At 38.2% G+C, this 22672-nt stretch overlaps 1 protein-coding gene across 4 annotated transcripts in view; it reads left to right on the forward strand.

Annotated features, from left to right (window-relative positions):
• The window catches only part of ska3 (spindle and kinetochore associated complex subunit 3), a 54188-nt gene that overhangs the window by 19659 nt on the left and 11857 nt on the right, over nt 1-22672 (forward strand). The window contains exons 5-11 of one of the 4 annotated variants that reach the window (XM_048598117.1): nt 2225-2648; nt 3933-4039; nt 6733-6902; nt 13586-13801; nt 15552-15679; nt 17072-17130; nt 20379-20744. In XM_048598117.1, the coding sequence (XP_048454074.1) occupies nt 2225-2648; nt 3933-4039; nt 6733-6902; nt 13586-13801; nt 15552-15679; nt 17072-17087 (1061 nt within the window). In that variant the 3' untranslated portion in view covers nt 17088-17130; nt 20379-20744. Of the gene's footprint in view, nt 1-2224; nt 2649-3932; nt 4040-6732; nt 6903-13585; nt 13802-15551; nt 15680-16769; nt 17393-20378; nt 20745-22672 lie in introns of those variants that run through there. The other 3 variants (XM_048598118.1, XM_048598119.1, XM_048598116.1) reach the window with 3 other exon arrangements.

Consider the following 22672-nt stretch of genomic DNA (forward strand, 5'->3'; position numbering starts at 1 on the left):
CTGTTTAGGCCATCAGGCTGTAGTCTCCCGAGGCGGAATATGAAGTGCTGCTCCTCCAGTTTGCGGGTGGTGTCATTTGTGACACTGGAGGAGGCCCAGGGAGTGGAACGGGGGAGTTAAACGGTTCGCAGTCGGAAGGTGTTGTCGTTTGTCGCATACAGAGCGCAGTAGTGTTCACATGCTTTTAAATGTACGGTGGCAGTAATTTGATTTGGATCACAAATGGCTGCTTTAAGCTCTTTTCTCCCTCTTTCTATATCACTAATAGATTATATTCAATGAATGGCTGCTTGCAAAACCCAAAACACTTTTTCTGCTCCTTGTTGTGATTATGCAATTGGGCAACATTTGCTGAACAATTCTTTAGTGTACTTATAGCAATAATGAAAATTAATTTATGATGATTAGCCGAGCTTATAACCTGGCTCGTTTATGCTTGCCAGGACCAAAGTATGTTCATTCCCAAGGACCTAAATTCTGGAAACAGGATATTGTCAAGCCTTGTCTTTTTGAATTACCCAGGAGGTTATAGTTCCTTGTCTTTTTGTTTCAGTTGTCACCATGAATAATCAATTAATTGGAATCAACTTGTCAATCAAGTAGCACCCTTTTGCTGCAGTGGTATAAGTTTGTTGAGGTCATTGATTATTTTGCATTCTTGTATTTGTGCAAGATATAAATTGGCAGCATGTCTTTTTGTACTTAGCAAAAGAACTAGCATGTACTTGAAGGTGCTTGAGTTAATTAGAGAAAGCAAATAGATTTTGGAAATGGCAGATCATATTATAACTAATCAAATTGGTTTCTTTATAATGCACTAATAGAGAAAGTTGAAGGGAGTGCAATGAAAGCATCTGGATAGCACTTGACAAAGTACTGCAGGGTAGTGTTTCAAGATTTTTCAATTTTTCTGAATTCTGGCAGACAGTGTGGATGATACCAAACAGTTACAACAGGACATAAGTTAACCAAATAGACAAACAAATGGTAGATGAAAATTCGTGCAGAAAAGTGTAAATGGATGAATTTTGGTGGAAAGGATAATGAAAGGCAGTATAGATTTGATGACTCGGTTCTAAGAAATTTCCAGGGACACTTGAGGGTTCAAAGTTAGAACATGATAGGGCATGGAGATAATAATTATGGGACTTTGGATTTCAAAATTGAAGTATTGAGTTCAAAGACAGAGAAATTAAGCTGTAAATTGTTCTGGTCATACTATAACTAGAGTGTTGTGTCCAATTCTGGTCACCAACTTTAGAAAGAATGTAAGGCTCCTGAAGGGAGTTTATGGGAGATTTACCAGACTAGTTCTAGCCATGAAGGATTTTAGCTACAAGGTTAGATTGGTGAAACTCCACACTTGGAGCAAAGGTGGCTGAGGTGAAGTCAGATGATGGATCCTTTCATATCGCTATCAGGTAACTAGCAGCACGTGAGTGCCATTAGTTTCAACTCTAAAATGCAGTGGTGGTTCAGGAAATGCCTTTAGTTGGCTTTGGACCGCAGATGCTGAGTTAACCAGCAAAGTAAAAGTGGAGGATGCAAAGTTCCATAAAATGTCATGATGCAAACACTCAAACCCCACCTCTACCACCTGGAAGGATAAAGGAAGGAGACATGAGATGTATTGCTGCTTCAGGTTCACCATCCTCAATTGGCATTTTCTACCTAGCAGCACTGGTGCAAATCCTCCCACAAACTTCAGTTCAAGAAGTTCGCTACCAACTATCTTTTTGAGGGCAATCGGGGACAGGCAATAAATGCTGACCCTCTAAGTAGTAATTCCTGTGAGTGAGAAAATACCAAAAGGCCACTTGTGCCAGTGTGACAAGTTGCAGGAAATTATTGAAAAGTAATACCTGTGTTGTTGCTTTCATCCAGAGCAATGATGACAGGTCATGAATACTCACTTTTGGGTTGCTCAATTAAACAGTGCTAAATCAAGACACTATTTCTCGTAACTAACTATTACATAAGTTACCATCAAGGTGAAACGGGATAGGCTCTACTGTGGTATCCCTGGCACTCGAATAGTCTGTTAACATTCACTGTTCAGAAATTACATAAAACATGACCATTTGGTAAATGGTATGGGTAGGTATCTTGCATCCTGTAGAAATGGTAGGTTTCCAAGAGACAATAGCCTTGACTTCAAAGAGAAGAAAAATTTAAAGAAATGTGAAGTGGAAAATCTCTAACGTATAATGTATTTTCCTCCAAGAACCACAGATTAAATTAATAAGTACCAAAATAGATGGAACTGAAAATTCTGATCCTGAACTTGAAAAGCAAAATAATGAAGGTGTTACTCCATCACATGAGAAGACTTTGAATGACTCCTTGCGTACCCCTCAACTTGAAGACTTTGGACTTGGCCACTTAATGTTTCAAAGTGCATGGGGAGAGCCAGAATGTAATCAGTTCTCAAATCCCAAAATCACTCTGGAATTCTCTGGAAATAATAAGTGTTCTTCAACATTACAAGGTCCAATTATTCCAAAGACACCAAAATGCACGTTACGGCTGGATGATGAGATGCTTCTCACTCCAAAGTTGGAACATTTTGGTATTACAGAGCATACTGGTTATGTAAATGACTTTACTCTGGCTTTGTATAATAAATGTGCTCAACCAGAGACAAACAGGTAAATATTTAAAAATTTTTAGACATAATTATAATTCAATTTCTCTTTGTTTCCAATAACCTACACTTTCCGCACCCCCAAGGTTTGAAATGGGATTAATATAATCACTTTATAAACATAAGTGAATTATTTGCACTATTATTTCTCCCTATTCTGAAATTTCTCATTTGCAGTAATAATGAGTATATTAATCAAACTTGATTCTGTGATGGCAGACTGTGTTCAATGTAAGCACCAACCTTAATTTTCTAAATATAATGCACCTTCAAATATAATATACCTACACTTTTTCAGTACTGCAGTTGAATTGTCAAATTCAAGGTGGCATGCATGATAACTCAGTTGTAAGTATTGGCTGCCAGCTGCCGCAGTGTTAGAGGAAAAGAGTAGAGAAGTAGGATTAATAGCTTTGTCAAATTGCCTGCAGAGGGACCACGTGAGAGTGCCATGTTCCTGCAGAGTTCCTGCACTTGCACTATTTGTCTCTCAAGTGTTTTATTAGATAGCATACCAACTAACGTACCCGCACCATAAAGCATCAAAGTAGTTATCCCAATAAAAGGTTTTGGATGACATTCTAGTACATATAATGCTAAGTGAATACTTTATTGAATTTAATATCTTGCAATCCCCAGATGGTTTGACTTTTAGAACTCCAGAGAACACTTTTTTTTAACCCTCTTGGAGACAGCAGTTTTTTTTCTCGGCCTCCCTGTAACCTTGAGTGTTTCCATCATTCTGCCCTTAAACTTATTAGGCAGGGAAGCGGAGACTTGGCTTGAGTTCCTCCTATGGGTGTTATTTAAGAAAAAACCCCAAATCTTCCTTTTACAAATGAAGTGGGAAACTAGATATATTGTGATTTTAAAGGTACTATATAAATTCTAGTTAAAATGCGTTTTCTTTTTAGGAGAAATACATATTATGTTCAGAAAGTTCAGTAACTTGTGATGCCACTATATACTGCATTGGTTCTGTCACAATTGAAGTTTCTGTAGAAAATGCTAACAATGCTAAATGTGTCACCCAGTGTTTTGTTTTGTATTGGCATTGTAAGTATACATGTCTTTATATTTGTGACCTAGGATTGGGGACAAGTAATTAAGTATTTGCATTCTTGTCCTAAATATTCCCAGTTCAGGTTTTCTTGTTTTTGGCAAGTATGTTTACTGCATTTGTCATAATTTTACCAAGGTGAATTTTTTTTTTTATTACTATTATTTCTTCTTTCTCTTTCTCTTCCCTCCCCCAACCCCCCAAAAAAAATACACAATTCTGTTCCAGTGGTAATCCTATACCAACAACTGAAGAAGATCAGTTTGTCATATCTGTGTCAAAGCAGATTGAAAATGCTTCTGAGTCTTTTATGACACAACAGGCTGATCCCAGCAGTAAGTATTGGGGTGGATTATTTTAAAAAATTTTAAAGTATAATTTTAATATTGAACTGTATCAGACTTGTGTGTGTAGAATCCATTTGTAGGTCTACAAATTGCATTTCTACTGGGAAATCAATCCAAACGTGGCAATTAAAAAGACAGAAATAAACTTGTGCTTATGACTAACAACAAATAACAGGCGGGAAAACACAACGGTGCTTCATCGGAGGCTACACTGATGATGTTACCCAGCAGGGTAATGAAATGTCTGCAAAACAATAGACCGGTTTGACAAGCAAACCAACTACGACATCCACAACCCGAGCTACAAATCTACGCTAAAACCTTATGACTAAGATTTTAGAATTAGGATGAATTCCTGCAGTTCAGAATATTTAAGCTCTAACCCTTTTGTCTTAATAGTTAAGCTGTTGTCTCAGTGGTTCATCAGAATTTGCAAAACGCACAGTTTCAAAAATCTTTGTCTAAATTGATCAAATAGGGTGGGCTGAATCCATGGAAGCTACTTAGGAGTTATGAATTGTTTATTTTTCAAGTATTTAGCCCAATTACGTTTAATATAGACTAGTGTGAAATATTTCATGTAAGAAAAAAAAATGAAAAATTTAAAAATCCAGCTACTCTTGAACATCCATTCAGCATATCTGACCACCCTGGAGCAAATACTATTCTTATCCAAGCAATCAATACAGTATTGTTCAGCTAAGAGAAAATCACGTTGAAAATGTGTAGCAAAAACAGAAAAAGCTGCGACTGCTGAAGTCAAACATCTGCAGAGATTGACTTAAAATATTCTGTCACTTTCACTAGAACACAAATGTGATGTGTTTTGGTCACACCTTCCTTGAGTATGATGACTGATGTTCTTTAGACATTTGAACCATGGAGAACAGTTCAGAAATAAAACAAATGACTGTAATATCAAAAGGATGCAGAAAAAAGTGATTTGGCATTTTGGAATTCTTTCAGCCTTGAAAGTGGTGGAACTTTGGAGATATACAAGAGAAAATAAAAGTATTGAGTAAGAAATTATGACACAGGAACTTCAATTCGAACTAGTAAAAAGCAAATATAGGAATGATATTGAGGAAGTTCTCTCATTGCATAGTCAACACATGGTTAGAGTTGTGGAGGGAAGTGGGAAGTTCTCAATCGTTAAAGAATGAATCAAGTGCTGTGAGGAAAGAACTGAAGACTTTTAGGGATAAGGGTGCTGAAATGGGACAAATGATTTTCTCTTCAAATTTATCATGAAAGCAAAGTATTCATGATTTTCATCAGAAAGTGCTGCAGGGACTTCTGTTTGTATGTAAGGTTACTCAAAAGGAATTATAAGTATTATTCTCCATAACCATTCTTTTGGCTTCCATTTTGAATGTATTGACAAACATCTTAAGTGGAAAGAACATGGGCATTCCTTTGGACGTTGATGTGGAAGCATCCAGTGTAGGAATGTTCAGTGTTATTGCATTAAGACTCAAAACATGGAGTGTTCACCAGCAACGGAGAATATTTCTTGGCTTTAGGTTAGGAGCTAGGAAAATTGCCCTAAATTAAACTTGTTGGATTAAGTATTGTTTAGTCTGTCAACCACCAAGCTCCATGATAATTAATGGCAGAGAAGTAGAAGAGTGAGCTGGGATGTTTCGGAGGGAGCTATCTTCTCAGATTGCTGAAAGGAAATGAAGATGTGTTTGGCATCGTGCAGGAGATGGTGGAACTGGTTGAAGATTGTGTTGAATGTGAAGCTTAATTGAAGTGCTGCCTTTCTCTCTATCTGTAGATGCCAGACCTGAGAAGTGTTTCTAGTATTTGCTTCTTTATAACTTTCCTTTTCCAGCATTCTGGGTATTTTGCTTTTGTATTCAGATTAAGGGAAATTTAATAAGGATATTCAAGATCATTAAATATTGTATATGGTGAATAAAGAAAAATAATTTAAGTTATGGACGGATTAGTAATCGGAGGGAACGGAGTTGAAGTAACTGGCAAAAGAACCAGAATTCCAATGAGGATGATTTTTAAAAACTCAAGTTATTTATGATCTGGAGTGGACTGTCTGAAACTGATAGCAACAGATTCAATCTTAACTTTTAGAATAGAATTGAATAAATACTTTTCAAAGAAGAGACATTTGCAGTGTTAGAGGAAAAGAGTAGAGAAGTAGGATTAATAGCTTTTTCAAACTGCCTGCAGAGGGATGATGAATTGAATTACCTCCTGTTGTACATGGTTCATCATAATAGGTCCCTCATACTTGGGTGAATATATTGTCTTCAATTTTATTTCTGGTATGAAATAGCAGAAATAATGTTTTGAGTACTAGAGACCTTTTGGGATTTAATTTTATTTTTGTTCTACTCATTCTTTGTCAACTTCAGAAAAAATAATCTGGTCATTCTCTCGCCTATTTATGGGAATTTGTTGCATACAAACTAATGTTATGTTTTCTACACTTCATGAATAACTGCACTTCAAAGTATTTAATTCACTGCAAAGCCCTTGGGATGATAAGTAATCATGAAAGACTGCAAATACAAGTACATAAATACCCAAAATACCTTTCCTCTTTTTCAATATGTAGAAAATAATATGTAAGTTTGAGTTTCAAATACTAAGTATTAGCTGGTGGTGTTCAGTAAAATATTACAGTTTAGGAAAAAGCTGTATTTTTTTTCTTATAGCTGGAGATTTTCTGAATTCTCCTTTGTCTCCTGTGTTTTGCACTCCGGGTCTGAAAATTCATAAAAATTCCTCCCAAGCTCCAGCAAATGAAGAAAGGAAATCAAATGGCTCTTTACCATCTCCAGTATTGCCACATTTTGAAACCCCATGGCTGAAAAAGCAATCCGCTGTGAGTATGATATTCACTAATATTATACTAACTGTATTTTTTAATTTTGGTACAATTTTTGTAGAAAACTTGTTCAATTTTGTCAGCATTTTCAAGTCACTGATCTAAACCATCACTTGAAAAATCAGAAGTGGCAGTTTTCCTTCCTGCTTGTTTGCCTATTTAGTGTCTTGTTGGAAGCGCAGGTCGTTTTAAGACACTTTCTAGTACACTTACCAAATAGATGAACTCTGTCCCAAGAATATTTTCTCAGCAAATACATTACGTTGTCCCATTAACTGCTTGAACAGAAGTATCTGTGAGTTTAATTGATGTGAATCTCTGGTATATGATTTTGTTGTTCGCACAATTTGGTTTAGACTGAGCTGAATCTAAACATACCTGTCTTAATTTTACTTTACTTGAATATAACTCATTGAGTTGACAAAGGTTCTTAACTTAAATGGTTATGGCAAAGAAGGAAATCATTCAGCCCATCATGCTTACACTTGCTGTCTGCAAGAGCAGCTCGATAATTGAGGGAAGGAATCATAAAATATCAAAATGTGAGTTGAAAGTTGGAGTAGATATTAGAGATGAGGCTCAGTGTTATTAGGGATTAATAACCAGGGGTGGAGTGTGTGGAAAGCATAATGCACAAGAAAATATTAAAAGAGAATGACAAATCAGTAGAACATATTCTTAAAAACCTTGTGCCTAAATGTGTGCATTATTTGGAATACAGTTGTTGACCTGACAGCACAAATGGAAACGAATGGGTGCAACCTGGTGAGCATCACTGAAATGTGATTACAGGAGGATCAGGACTGGGAGTTAAATGTCCAAGGGGAATCGGTATTCTGAAAGGATATATAAGAAGGACCAAGACATGCATTTGCTTTATTGGTTGAGGATTTCTTCAAGGCTGTATTAAAAACTGATATTGCAAGTAGGGACCTAAAATGTTCAGTCAGTCCTGGGTGAAAATAAAAAGCAAGGGAAGAAACGTCTTGGTAAGAGTAATTTACTGCACACTACTTCAGAAGTGAGGCATAGTATAAATCAGGAAATAAAGAGGGCTAATGAGTAGGTGCAGCAGTAATTGTGGGTGATTTTTAACATGCATATTGTCTGGATTAATCAACTTGGCAAGGGTAGCCTTGTGGAAAGATTCAGTGTATGAGGAATTGTTTCTTAGAGCAACATGTCATGGAGCAAGAGAACTGGCTACTTTAAGTTTTTGGTATCATGTAATGAGGAAGGATTGATAAATGGTCTTGTAGTTGTGTCCTGTTGGAAGGAGTGATGACAACATGAAGAGTGAAGACAGTTGCATAATCTAGTTTGTTTTGGATACAGGCCTGGAGAAGGAGTTGGCCCTAGTGGACTGGGCAAAAATAGTGAAGGCAGCAGAGTTGAAAAACAGTGGCAAATACTTAAGGAGGTATGAAATACCTTTCAATTAAAGTATATTCCTGACTAGAAGAGGAATTGTAAAAATGATGGAAAAATTATCCATGGCTTATCAACAAAGTCGAGGATAACACAGGCTAAAAGTAGGGCATACCATATTTCAAAAGTTATTAGCATTCTGGAGAATTGGCAGCACTTTAAATGTCAGCAAAGGGTTACTAAAAACAAAATCAAAAGAACCAAGAAAGGAAACTAACAAAACCTAACTAGGGTCACCGGAGCCGAAACATTAACTGTTTTTCCCTTCACAGATGCTGCCAGACCTGCTGAGCTTCTCCAGCAACTTTGTTTTTGTTTTTGTTCATGATTTACAGCATCCGCAGTTCTTTCAGTTTTTAATGATACCAATAGCTTCTATAAGCATATAAAAAGAAGTAGAATAGTGAAAGTAAATGTTGGCCCTTTAGAAGTCAAAAATGGTGAGGTAGTAATGGGAAACTCCAATTGCAGAGCCCCAAAACCAATATTGTCTGTTTTCACAGTGGAAGATAATTTCTTCCCAAAAACTACAGTTACTACAGAGGAACTTGGTGAAATTACTATAATTAGGGAGAAGGTTTTAAGTAATGAGGGATTAAAGGCCGATAAGTCCCCAAATGTGGCTTACACCTGAGGGTGTTAAAGGAGATGGCAGCAGAGATAGTTGATGCATTAGTGATGATATTCAAAAATTCTATGGATTCTGGAAAGGTGGATTGGAAATATGCTAATATGACACATTCCTTCAGAAAAGTAGATAGGCCAAGAGTGAGAAAGGATAAACTGGTTAGTTTGACCTCGAGTCAATCATAAAGGAGGACATAATTGAACACTTGGAAAACCAAAGCAGAATTCACCAGTGTCAGCATGGTTTCATGAAGGGTGAGTCATGCTGACAAACTTGCTAGAGTTCTTTTGTGCATGTAACCAGCAAGGTGGATAAATGGTCTTCCAATGTAATGTGGTATATCTAGACTTCCAGAAAGCATTTTGACAAGGTACCACATAAAAGGTTAGTTCCCAGGTATTTAGGGATAAAGTATTGGTTTGGATAGAGGATTAACTGACTGACAGAAAGAGGGCTGATATAAATTGGTCCTTCACTGGATGGCAAACTATAACTAGTGGAGTGCTGCAGGGTCAAGTTCTAGAATGCAACTGTTAACAATCTACATAAATGGTTGCAAGTAGAGACAGAGGTGTAACATAAAATCTGTGGATGATACTAAAATAGGTGGGAAAGCAGGCTTTGATGAGAGAGTTTACAGATGGATATTGATAGATCCTGGGCCATTCTCTTAGCCTGTCAGGTGGAGTTTAATGTGGATAAATGTGAATTCATCCATTTTGGCCTGTAAAACATAGGGCAAATTATTATTTAAATGAGAAGCAAATTCAAAGTGCATCAGTGCAGAGGGATCTGGGTGTTCTTGTGCTTGAATCGTGGAAACTAGGTATCTGGGTTTAGCATTATCATAAGAAAGGCAAATTGAATCTTTGGCATTTATTGCAGAAGGATGAGACTATAAAAGTAAAGAAGTGTTACAATTATATAAGGTGGTAGTGAGACCACACCTAGAATATTATGTCCAGTATTGGCCTCCTTACTTGAGGAAAGATGTCGTGGTACTGGAGGCCATTCAGAGGAGGTTCATCAGATTGATTGATTCCACGAAAGGTTGATGTACAAGGAACAGTTGAATAGCTTGAGCTTGTACTTGCTGTAGTTCAGAAAAATGAGGCGGGGGAATCTAATTGAGGGATATAAAATGCTAATATTAATAAGATGGACATTGAACAGACGTTCCGTCTTGTGGGACAGTCTCAAACAAGAGTCAGAGATATAGAGTGAGGAGAAACTATTTCTGAGGGCTGTGAATCTGTGGAGCTCAATGCCTCAGTACTGTGGAGACAGGATCAATCAACAGGTTCAAGATAGAAATAGATATATTTCTGATGAAAAGCAGGATAAAGGACTATGGGGAGCAAGCAAGAAAGTGAAGTTGAGACCAGGATAAGATATGCCATGATCACGTTAAATGGTGGAGCATGCTTGAAGGGCTGAATTGCCTACCCCTGCTCCTAATTTTTGTGTTCCTCTTCAGCTGCTTATTCTTTGTGCTTTGAAAGCTCTGAATTTAATATCTCTTCCACATAGTAATTCCAAATTGTAACCACTCACTAGTTACATATTTAACTGCTATTTTTTGGCTCTTGTAGACTTTGGTATTTGACAGTTGCCTTCAACTGGTGCTCAGTAGCTCCCAACCCTTCAGTCAGTGTCAATAACCTCTGTCTAGGTCCTCCATGGTAGTAATTGTGTTATAAATTATCAATGATTCTTCCCCGGGGAGATGGTTTCATTGATATTTTTGTGGTTTAGTTCGAAAAGGGCATCAAGGGGTGGACCAAAAGTGTAAGGTTGCATGTTCAAATCACATCAGGCCCTCAAAGATTTACTGCATCTCAAGTTCCTGGATTGGTGTGATGGTAGTGTCCCTACCTCTGAGCCAGGAGGTCCTGGTTGAAGTCCCACCTGCTCCAGAGGTGTATGATAACATCTCTGAACAACTTGATCAGAAAATATTTGATGTTGAATTCAGGTATGTAATTCTTTGAAGGTTACATCACAGGGTGGTTAAGAAAGTGTTTAACATGCTTGCCTTCGTTGCTCAGACCTGTTGAATACAGGAGTGGGATGTTTGTTAAGGTTGTACAGGGTGTTGATGAGGCCTCTTTTGGAGTACCGTGTCTAGTTCGGGTCACCCTGTTATAGGAAGGATGCTATTAAACTGTAGAAGGTTCACAAGAGATTTGTCAGGGTGCTGCCAGGAATGGAGGATTTGAGTTCTGGGGAGAGACTGGATAAGCTGGGACATTTTTCATGAGCATAAGATGTTAAGGGATGACCTTATAGAGGTGTATAAAATCATGAGTATAGATAAGGTGAATATCAGGTGTCTTTTCCCTGGGTGGGGAATTTCAAGACTCGGGGACATATTTTTATGGTGAGAGGAGAGAGATTTTTAAAAACGACATGAGGGGCAGTTTTTTTGCCCACAGTGGTTCGTGTGTAGAATGAACTTCCAGAGGAGGTGGTGGATGTGGGTACAGTTACAATGTTTAAAAGACATTTTAGATAAGTACATGAATAAGAAATGTTTGGAAGCAATCTTTTGAGAACCATGAACTCAAAGTTACATTTACCTCCCAAGCTTGCATATGTCTTGTCAATCCTCGAATTACTTGTGTTCTGTACCAAAATGTATTTTTTTTTTAAATTTGAGTTTGTATTTAAATCTAGCAACAAGTCACTTATGTGGTCTCCGTACAAAGTCTATCCAATTACTCTAATTGAAACTGTTTCCGTGCCACCTGTCAAAATCATCCTCTTCTCCCATTCCATTTCCCTCCAGTCCTCGCCTCTGGTTCTACTGTACACCATATGAAATAACTTGTGATTTGATTGTTGCCTAGTCCAGTTTAGAATTTTAAGCTTGCAGTCATGTCACCACCCCGCCCGCCCCCAACCTTCTTTCTTCCAGTGAGAACCTGGCTAAATTACATAATTGCTACTTTATAACCCAATTCTGCCATCACCCCAATCCATCAAGTTCCTCTTTTAGGCCCTACAGGGAAAAGGATGTTGCAATTATTATAGTGACAATTAGATTTTTAGTTTTTAGAATTTTAATATTGCTATTTGGTATAATAGTATTTTGTATTTTGCATTCATAATTTTGGTATTTTTGGTACATTTGCCTCCATAATTTAGAACTGACAGGATTGCCTTACTATTTTGTTCCTTTTTATTTGCTTTACAGGCCACTGCAGAATATTTTTTGTGGTATCTTTAAATGTGTTTGTCAAGATGCCAGATTTCTCTCATTACTATGTATTATCTTCAATTTAAATAATAGTTCCTTTCTGAACTCTGATCCTTATATGCATTTCCTAACATTAAATTGCTTCTGCCAGTTACCTGTCTATTCAATTCAAAAGTATGTTCAATCTTTCTGTAGTTCTCTTGATCATCGTTTGAAGTCTACCACCTTCATTAAGACTTAGTAACATCTGCAAATTGAACTAGTCTACTGTGGCACTTGGTTCCAAATCACTTGTAAAGATATTGGACACACTCTCTCATAGCATTATGCTAAGGTGATGTCAATCCTTATGCTGCTATTAACTTGGAAATGTGTCACTGTTCCTTCAGTATTGTGTCAAAATTCTGGACTTCCCTCCCTAACAGCATTGCACGGCTACCTTCAGCGCATGGACTGCAGTTATTCAAGAAGGCTCACCACCATGTTCTTGAGGGCAGATAGACAAGAATTTATTGCCTGTCACTATCTATTATCATCCATTTTCTAAGTGCTTTAACAAAAAATAAATGGTCTGAAGAAGGGTCACTGGACCTGAAACATTAACTCTGATTTCTCTCCACAGATGCTGCTAGACCTACTAAGCTTTTCCAGCAATTTCTTTCTTTTGTCTCTGATTTCCAGCATCTGCAAGTCATGCATTCATTCTTATTTTAAAAAAGACTTGCCTAGAGGATTGCAGCTCCAGCAACGTGTGTTGACCTTACCAACAACATTCACAATCTCTGAAGGAATAAAAGAAAATCAATCTCCAGACATTGATGTCTAGTATCATGGACGATGATCTGATTGAGTCTGTTCAACCTCAATGGATTGAATAATTTACACCCTGCTCCTATGTAACTGAAATTTTCCAAGCCAGGCTACAGATAATACAGAACATCTGAGACTTGTATGAAATGAAACTTGATTCTTTATTCGTTGCTCACAATGCTTAGATATAACATTGTCCTGCTGTGTTGAACACATTACTAAAGCATGCAGGGAAAAATTATCATATTTTCTGGTTACCTCACAGTGAAAAAAATGCTACTCACGAGGCATAAATTGCATGAATTCCTATGTATACTCTTTTTGGAATTGCCATTATCTTGCTGCTGTAGAAATGTAGAAAAGTGGAATTGAAGGGCACTTTCCTTCCCATCATGGAGAAACTATGACAATTACCAACTAAACTCTTGCACTCCACACAGTCTAGCCAGAAATGTACAAGCATAATGCCTTTAGATTGCTGGAGAGAAGAAAAATAACTTGGAGGGGAATCATCCTCAAAGGAAAGTTGTTTCTAAGAAATAGGATTGGGTATAATGGTGCTAAATTCCTTTCTACAAATGGACAGTTAGGTTTTCTTTTTGCCTTTCTCATTAGTGTCAATATTCTGAGAATGAAAAAACTACTACACCTGTAGAGAAAACTTCTTCAGATTTAGAAGAGCCTCCACCACCAGCAATTAGTTTTATGAATTGCCTTCCGAATGGATGCAATAAGTCACCATCGCCGCCACTGATGATAATTGAACATGAAATTCCACATACACCAAAGGTCCCAGAAATGACCACACAGATCACTGCAGATGTTCTTAAGGTTGGTACTGTTTCTTCTTTAATTTCTACCACTTCAAAATTAAATCCGTAAAATGCAATATTAATATCACAAAATAAGTGGGAGTGCAAATAGTGAGGAAGACTCCCTCTCCAGAGGAATATAGATAGGTTGTGAGTGGCAATAAGTCAGTAGATGGTACACTTTCTCAGGAAGAATAGGTGAGCTGAATATTATTTAAACTGGGAAGAACTGTAGAAGTTGCAGCACAGAGATTTGAGATTTTTCATGCATGAATCCCAAAAAGCCAGCGTCCAAATTTAACAGGTAATGGGGAAGGCAAATAGAATTTTGGTCATTATTTCAAAGGGAATGGAATATAAAAATAGGTTTTGCTAAAACTGTTCAAGGTATAGTCTGATCATGCCTGGAATACTGTGAACAATTTTCGTCCCTTTTATCTAAAGAAAGATGTGCTGACATTGGAGGCAGTCCAAAGAAGGTTCACTGGGTTGATTCCAAGTATGGAGGGATTTTCTTTGTAGTTGGGTAAGTTGGGCCTGTACTCATTGGTGTTGAAAAGCATGAGAAGATCTGCTTTAACATGTCAATTTTGTGATTTTTGAGCAAAGGTACCCAGGTTTGTCTGGACACCAACATTAAAATAATTTACTTTGCTGTCTTTTCCAAATGGGTAACGTCACATTAATCAGCACAATATTACACTTTCTGTATATTTGCCTAATTGATTTGTCTGTATCTCTTTATAGCCTCTTGGTCTCTGCACAGCTTACTTTCTCCCCTAACTTTGTATACTGGATACACCAGGCGTAGGTCAGTGCTCTAAGTCGTTTACTATACATTAAGTTCCAGCAGCGGTCCTTATTGTACCCTGCTAGCTACAGATGTGAGTGGGGAGAGTGATGACACCCCAAACCACCACCACCAACCCCCCCCACCCCCCCGCCGACTGTAGAACTTGCATTCCCAAGAGCCATAATTCTGGTAATCTTTGTAGTCGCAAATTATTGAATGCTTTTGAAAATCCAAATGTGCCAGGAGCATGAATATGGACGCTGAGAGTAATTCATATGTGGATGAGGAGGTGGTAGGTGCAGGTATAGTTACAACATTTAAAAGACATTTGGATAGGTGCGTGAATAGGAAAGGTTTAGAGGGATATGGGCCAAACACAGGCAAGTGGGACTAGTTTAGTTTGGGATATTTGGACAGCATGGATTAGTTAGACAAATGGGGCTATTCTGTGCTCTATGACAGGCATGTCAGAACTTTTGTATATAGTGAGTGGTAGTGACCTGGATCTTGTTGCCTAGGAGGGTGATGCAAAACAAGGCAGTGAATGACTTCAAAGGAAATTGGATGCACACTTGATAGAAATAAACTTGCAGGGCTCTGGGGATAGTCGTGGGACTGATTCGGATTGACCATGGAGAGTTGGTGTGAACTTGATAAACCAAATGGCCATTTCCTGTGCTGTAATAACTCTGATTTTATGACTTCAGGACATTTTACTAAATTAACATAGGCACAAATAACCTATATTTATATGATATTAGATAAACACAGATTATTGATACCTATTTCAGAAACATGGCACAGATGCACGTAGCTACTTCCTTTTGCTTTAAAATTGTTTGTCATTGATCCGTTTAGAGGATTTTTTTCTGACTTGACTATGCATTCAAATAATAAGTATAATTGTCACTTGTTATAAATAGCAATTTTCCAATTATTTTGTCATAATATACTAATAATTTAATCTGTATGCCAGATTTTATTGTCATATGATGCAAATTTAAGGACTCCACATGATACAAGGCACAAATTTGATAGACGCAACTTGACTTCCATTAACCTAATGGCCCCTGTATCCAGGAGGAACACTGAAAAAGAAAATGGGTAAGGTGTGATCTTTGCTACTTCAATACTGATATTTAAAGTCTCTTGTATTCTGTACTGAATAAGTTAAAATTCCTCAGTTATTGAAACTAATGTAATTCAAGACTGCGCATTATAACTTTCCCAGTAGAAACAGCTCCACTTCAGAGATGGATCAGTTGAGCACCGGTTACCTTTTTAATTGCAATGCATCCGACCAAGGAGTCAGCTTTTGACACTCCTTCTAGGCTACCCAAGAAGGAGAAAACATGGAAAAATATGCTTCCATAGTTCCGGGTATTGAAAGATATTGCACCAGAATCAGGACCGCTTAGATTTCCAGAATATCTGAAGAGTGAGTGGATAGACAAGATTGTCTCTGTCTCTGTCTCTGTGTTAATGTAGACATCTTAATTGCAAAACTACATGTATTCTGTGGCCTTAAACATTCATATACATAAACATACAAACAAGGAACAAGAGTATGTCCCTCGGCCCTTCAAATGTGCTTCGCCATACAGTGTGATTATAGCTGATCTTATTTTAACCTCAATTCTACATTCTTCCATACCCCTCGTTAATCTCTAATCTTTTAGTTCAATTCATTTAGAATATAACTGGAGAAAGGTTAGATTGTAATCAATTGAAATGGCTGTTCAGAATTAATGCTGTGGACTTCCCTACTCGAGTATTTCTGTATTTATTATTACATGTTTTTTTATATTTAACTTGGTGTATGATATTTCTGCTCATTCTCGTACGTGCATGTTTGCCCACTGCAATCTTTCTTGAGCACTGATGCTGTTTCTTGTTCACTTTTTTTTTTACCATTTGGCCCTGCTGCATTCCTCAAGATAGGTACTGTTGTGATAGCTCAATATATGCAACAGCAAGCATAGTGAAACCTGGTCTTTATCACTCTGGATACCAGACTTTCCAGTAGGGGTCCTTAACAAATGCTTTTTCAATTAAGTTCTATTTTATAGCCAATACCAGGAGAAAATTCTAGGTAAAATGAGTTTCTTCATCCTGTATGCTAAATAATTGGAATAATATTCTAAGGAGATTTTAATACAGCAAAAACGTTTGAATTTTTTTTTGTTCAATATAGTCACGTGCAATAGTGAAAAAAAAGGATGGACCTTCAAAAGATCTCTTCTTGACTTGGCCAATGAACTGAAGTACTATTTTTATTGATTTCTTTTTCACAACTGCGATCAAAGTATTTTTGTAGGATGATTATGCTGTCGTATAAATGTAAAGACATTGTGGTGTCTAATCATTGTACAAAACAAACAAGCTTAAAACTACAGAATTAATGGGACAGTTAACGCTAGAAAAACCCATTTATGCAGTACTTCTAGTAATTGCAAAGCACTTGGATTGATGATTACTCATGTTTTCCCCTTCCAGTTTTTTGGGGGAGTGATGTATCCATCTTTGTCCAGCCTTGATGAAAAGAATTTTAAAAGGTAAACTTGGTGTTGGAAAAGAAATATACTGGATTAGACAACAAAATGTTTGAATTGTTATACAAATGGACAGTTCTGTGCAATTGAATTATTAAGTACAAGAGCAACTCCAAAATCACACCGGAGTAAAGGATGCCATGTAAACTGTGCTATGGAGGAAAGAAGTGGCGTCGCTGAAACAGTGTTTCCATTCTTGCATATTAAGATCAGATCAAAGCTGTAACTAACAATGATTCTTAAAATTAAATTCCATTTATACTTGTTTGCTGCGTCTGGGTTAGAATAATTTTGGGTGTTTGAAGCCGTGCATTCGTTATGTTAAGGTGGAATAAGATGCCTTTCGATGCTGAAAATGTGATTCGGCATTTTAATCAGATTTTTTATGAAATTTAGGATTTAGAAGATTTTAATTTAATTAAACAACTAGCTTCAGAAGAAGGAGGTGGTCAAGGGCGAGAAATTGCAAGGAAAAGTGCTGGAGAAACTCGCAGATCTGGCAGCATTTGTGGACAGAGAAGTAGTTACCATTTTGAGTCCAATATGACTTTTCAGAACTGCTGAGCAGTTCCAATAAAGATCTTTACTGGATTCAGTTAACTTTTTCACTTCGGATGCTGCCAGACTTGTTAGGTTTTTTCAGCACTTGGTTTTTATTTCCGATCTACTGTACTTTTGCTTTAATTTGAATCCATATATTTTGGTCCTTTCTTCTAATCTCAAATTGCATTTTATAATCTTCCCCTTGATTTATTCATAAATAAAGTTGTATCAATTAACAAGAGGAGATGTACCATGTAATTTCAACTTTTTAAACTGCCATTTTAAATTGCAAATCTTCACCTGCAGATTTTGGATTAAATGGTTTGGATACCATTTTGTTCATGAATGACTTATAAATATGTTGTGTTGCATAAAGCCAAATGACTTTTTGTAAATTTTGCATGAAATTCTGAGATGTTTAACAATGATTTATAAATTACTTCTTTGATTTACTTTTTTGTGAAAAACCACCTCATGCCTGATTTATGACATATGTACATTTGACGGAAGAAACCTTTTTAATGCTACCAGCAGCTCCTGCTTTGAAGATTCGCAAAGTTCTTCTGTTGCGCATTATTGCTATACGTGATGCATCATTGGAAAGAAGGGAGAAATTGGTTAAGAGCATGATCAATGACCTTTGAAAACAGTTATTCTAATTTGAACTGAGACAAAGTTACAGAGTTTGAGATCTTTGTATGAATATGTGCGTTCATGGAAAAATAGTACTACATTGTGTGTAGCCCCTCTCATAGTGTTACAAGTGATGGTCAAATTCTATGATACAAGAGGCAACATGTCAGAGTTGCCTGTGACCAATATTTTACTGGGTGTAAACTTGACTATTGTTAACACCTCACTGCATAATTTGACCACATGTCAAACTGTGTCATAGAGTCATACAGCACGGAAACAGTCTCTTCAATCCAACTTGTCCATGCCAATCATGTTTCTAAACTAACCCCACTTGCCTGCATTTGGCCTGCATCCCCCTCAATCTTTCCTACTCATGTATCTGTCCAAACGTGTTTTAAATGTTGTAGCTGTACCTGCATCTAAGACACAACCTTCCCTTAACAAAAGTATGCTAACTATCTCCAATTGATCTGTGCTTTTCCAGTTGTTGTAATCTCAATATTGATTATAGTCATTTGCCCACCACAGAGGTTTGACTGACTGGCCGTTAATTATTTGGCCTATCCCTCTCAAACGTTTTAAATAACAATACTTGCAATCCTGTAACTGCTTTGGATGCAAATCATCTGGCTCTGACTGACTATTTTCAAAGTAGACAGTGCCCTTCTAGTACTTGTCTTCTCATTTTAATTTAATATTTTACGCTGCTCCTCCTTGAATTGAATGCCTGCAGCATCCCTCTTATTTGAGACAACAGAGATGAAGTACACATTTAAAACCAAACTAAAGTTATCATGCCAGTCTCTGAAAAAACCCTACCATTTCCTTAATAATTTGTTCCTAAAGTACTGGTAGAACATTTTTGGATTTTCCTTAATTTTATTGATCAATATTTTTTTCATTACCCCCTCTGCTTTCCAAACTTCTATTTTTCATGTCACTCCTGCATTCTCTAATCTGCAAGCTTCCTAAAAGATTTACTTTTTCTTTTGTGACTATCATAATCGCAATTTTTGTGCTTTTGTACTCTTATATTTTGTCTTGCCCAATATTTTACTGGATAATCAGGTGAGCTCTACATTTGGCAGTACCACACTTTCTCTTGTGAGCATGTACCTACAATGTGCCCAGAATTGCACTTTTGAATGCCTCCCACTGACTTTATCCAGTTCACCTTTGCCAGATCCTCAGCTTTGTAATGCTGCTTTCTTGCAATTTGGAACTTTTTACTCATATTATCGAATGAGGAAAAGACAGGCAGCACTGTGGCTCAGTGGTTAGCATTACTGCCTCACAGCACCAGGGGCCTGGGTTCAATTCCCCCTCAGGCAACTGTCTGTGTGGAGTTTGCACATTCTCCCCGTGTCTGTGTGGGTTTCCTCCGAGTGCTCCAGTTTCCTCCCACAATCCAAAAATGTGCAGGCTAGGTGGATTAGCCATGCTAAATTGCCCCTAGTGTTCAGGGATGTGTAGGTTAGGCAGGTTTGAGGAATGGATCCAGGTGGGATTCTCTGAGGGTTGGAGTGGACTTGTTGGGCCGAAGAGCCTGTTTCCACACTGTAGGGGTTCAATGGTAAGTCTAACTGTATTATGATCACTGTCCAAAATGGTCACCAATGTTACTTCATTCACCTGCCCACTTTAATTAATTAAGACAAGAGCTATAATGTGCCCTTTTTTTTTTTGATGAATTTGTTATATGCTGGCTGAAAAGGTTGTCTTGATTGTGTTTTAAGAATTTTGTGCCCTCCTTGACTATCATACAGTTTGTATGCCAACTGATATTGGGGTAGTTGAAGTCCGCAACTATTTGTTGTTTTCCTACTGTGAAATCTGCCTACATATTTGCTCCTCTGTCTCTTTCAGTTTGGGGCTGTATAGTATACGTATAGTAGTTTGGCTGTCCCCTTTTTTTTTGTTTTTGAACTTAATCCATAAAATGTGGCCTCATCCCATAGTTCATTTAGGATATCCTCAATTCTCTCCACTGTAATCAATGATTTAAATAAGAATGCTGGGTATACTTTTTTTTTTAATCCTCTTCTCTAACATGCTGAAAATGCTCTATCCAGGAATGCCGAGCTGCCATCATTTTTCATCTTTAAGCCAAAATGCCATAATGGTAACAATATGATGCTGCCAGATGCCTGCGTCTACAGCTCCTTGGCTTTATTTGGTGTACTCCTTATGTTTACTTACGTGTGTAAGCAACTTTAGTTCAAAGAAAGGAACTGAAAGATTTGCAGCTTTTCAAGGACATATGAGGTGCTATAGAAAAGTTTAATTACTAATTGTGGAACTTGTATTTTAGGACAGGTTTATATACAAAAACACTTTAATTACAATACTGTTCAAATTGTAGATTTCATCTTAACATTTTTCTGTGATTGTTCAATGTAGTTTTCTAAATGTTCACCTTTTCTATTGTTGCCATTCACTGTCACCATTTTCAATTAGTTTCACCAGCACTATCAATAACATTAAAAGAAACTTTTGAATTATGCTTTTTGTGCAGTCCAGATTTCTTTGTCATATACATATCCAAAGTTATTACATTTTTAAATTTTCCCGAGACTTAATAAGCAGCCTACATTATTTCACCTGGACCATCTCCACTACCTCTCTCTCCTTCCTGGACCTCTCTATTTCCATCTCTGACAACCACCTGGAAACCGATATCCATTTCAAGCCTACCAACTCCCACAGCTACCGAGAGTACACCTCCTCTCGCCCACCTTCCTGCAAAAAGGCCATCCCCTATTCCCAATTCCTTCACCTCCGCCACATCTGCTCCCAAGATGAGACATTCCACTCCCGGACATCCCAGATGTCCTCGTTTTTCAAGGACCGCAACTTCCCCTCCAAAGTGGTCGAAAACGCCCTTGACCGTGTCTCTTGCATTTCCCGCAACTCCTCCCTCACACCCCCTCCCCGCAATAACAACAAAAACAGAATCCCCCTCATCCTCACGTACCACCCGACCAACCTCTGGATCCAACGCATCATCCTCCAACACTTCCGCCATCTACAATCCGACCCCACGACCAAAGACATTTTTCCCTCCCCACTCTTATGAATCACAGAAGGTAGGTTTGCAGGTACAACAAGTAATTAGGAAGGCAAATGGAATTTTGCCCTTCATTGCTAAAGGGATTGAGATTAAAAGCAGAGAGGTTATGTTGCAGCTGTACAAGGTGCTGGTGAGGCCACACCTGGAGTACTCTGTGCAGTTTTGTTCTCTTTACTTGAGAAAGAATGTACTGGCACTGGAGGGGGTGCAAAGGAGGTTCACTAGGTTGATTCCAGAGTTGAGGGGGTTGGCTTATGAGGAGAGACTGAGTAGATTGGGATTATATTCATTGGAATTCAGAAGACTGAGGGGGATCTTATAGAAACATATAAAATTATGAAGGGAATAGATAAGATAGAAGTAGAGAGGATGTTTCCACTGGCAGGTGAAACTAGGACAAGAGGGCATAGCCTCAAGATTAGAGGGAGCAGATTTAGGACTGAATTGAGAAGGAACTTCTTCACCCAGAGGGTTGTTAATCTATGGAATTCCTTGCCCAGTGGAGTAGTTGACGCTACTTCAGTAAATGTTTTTAAAGATAAGGTGGATTTTTTTTTGAACAATAAGGCAATTAAGGGATACGGTGAGAACGTGGGTAAGTGGATCTGAGTCCACGAAAAGATCAGCCATGATCTTATTGAATGGCGGAGCAGGCTCGAAGGGCCGGACGGCCTACTCCTGCTCCTAGCTCTTATGTTCTCTTATCTGCTCTCCAGAGGGAGCACTCTGTCCGTGACTCCCTTGTCCGCTGCACACTCCCCACCAGCCCCACCACACCCGGCACTTTTCCCTGCAACCGCAGGAAGTGCTACACCTCACTCCCATCCCAGGCCCTAAGAAGACCTTCTACATCAAACAGATGTTCACCTGCACGTCTGCTAATGTGGTATACTGTATCTGCTGTTCCAGATGTGGCCTCCTCTACACCGGAGAAACCAAGCGGCGGCGTGGGGACCGCTTTGCGGAACACCTACGCTCGGTTTGCACCAAACAACTGCACCTCCCAGTCGTGAACCATTTCAATTCCCCCTCCCACTCCTTGGACGAAATGTCCATCCTGGGCCTCCTGTAGTGCCACAACGATGCCACCCGAAGGTTGCAGGAACAGCATCTCCTATTTCGCTTGGGAACCCTGCAGCCCAATGGTATCAATGTGGACTTCAAGCTTCAAAATCTCCCCTCCCCCGACCGCATCCCAAAACCAGCCCAGCTTGTACCTGTCCTCCCACCTATCCACTCCTCCCACCTCAAGCTCCACCCCCATCTCCTACCTACTAGCCTCCTTGACCTGTCTGT

This window comes from Rhincodon typus, chromosome 6 (genome assembly GCF_021869965.1).
Source record: "Rhincodon typus isolate 14 chromosome 6, sRhiTyp1.1, whole genome shotgun sequence".
NCBI lineage: Eukaryota > Metazoa > Chordata > Chondrichthyes > Orectolobiformes > Rhincodontidae > Rhincodon > Rhincodon typus.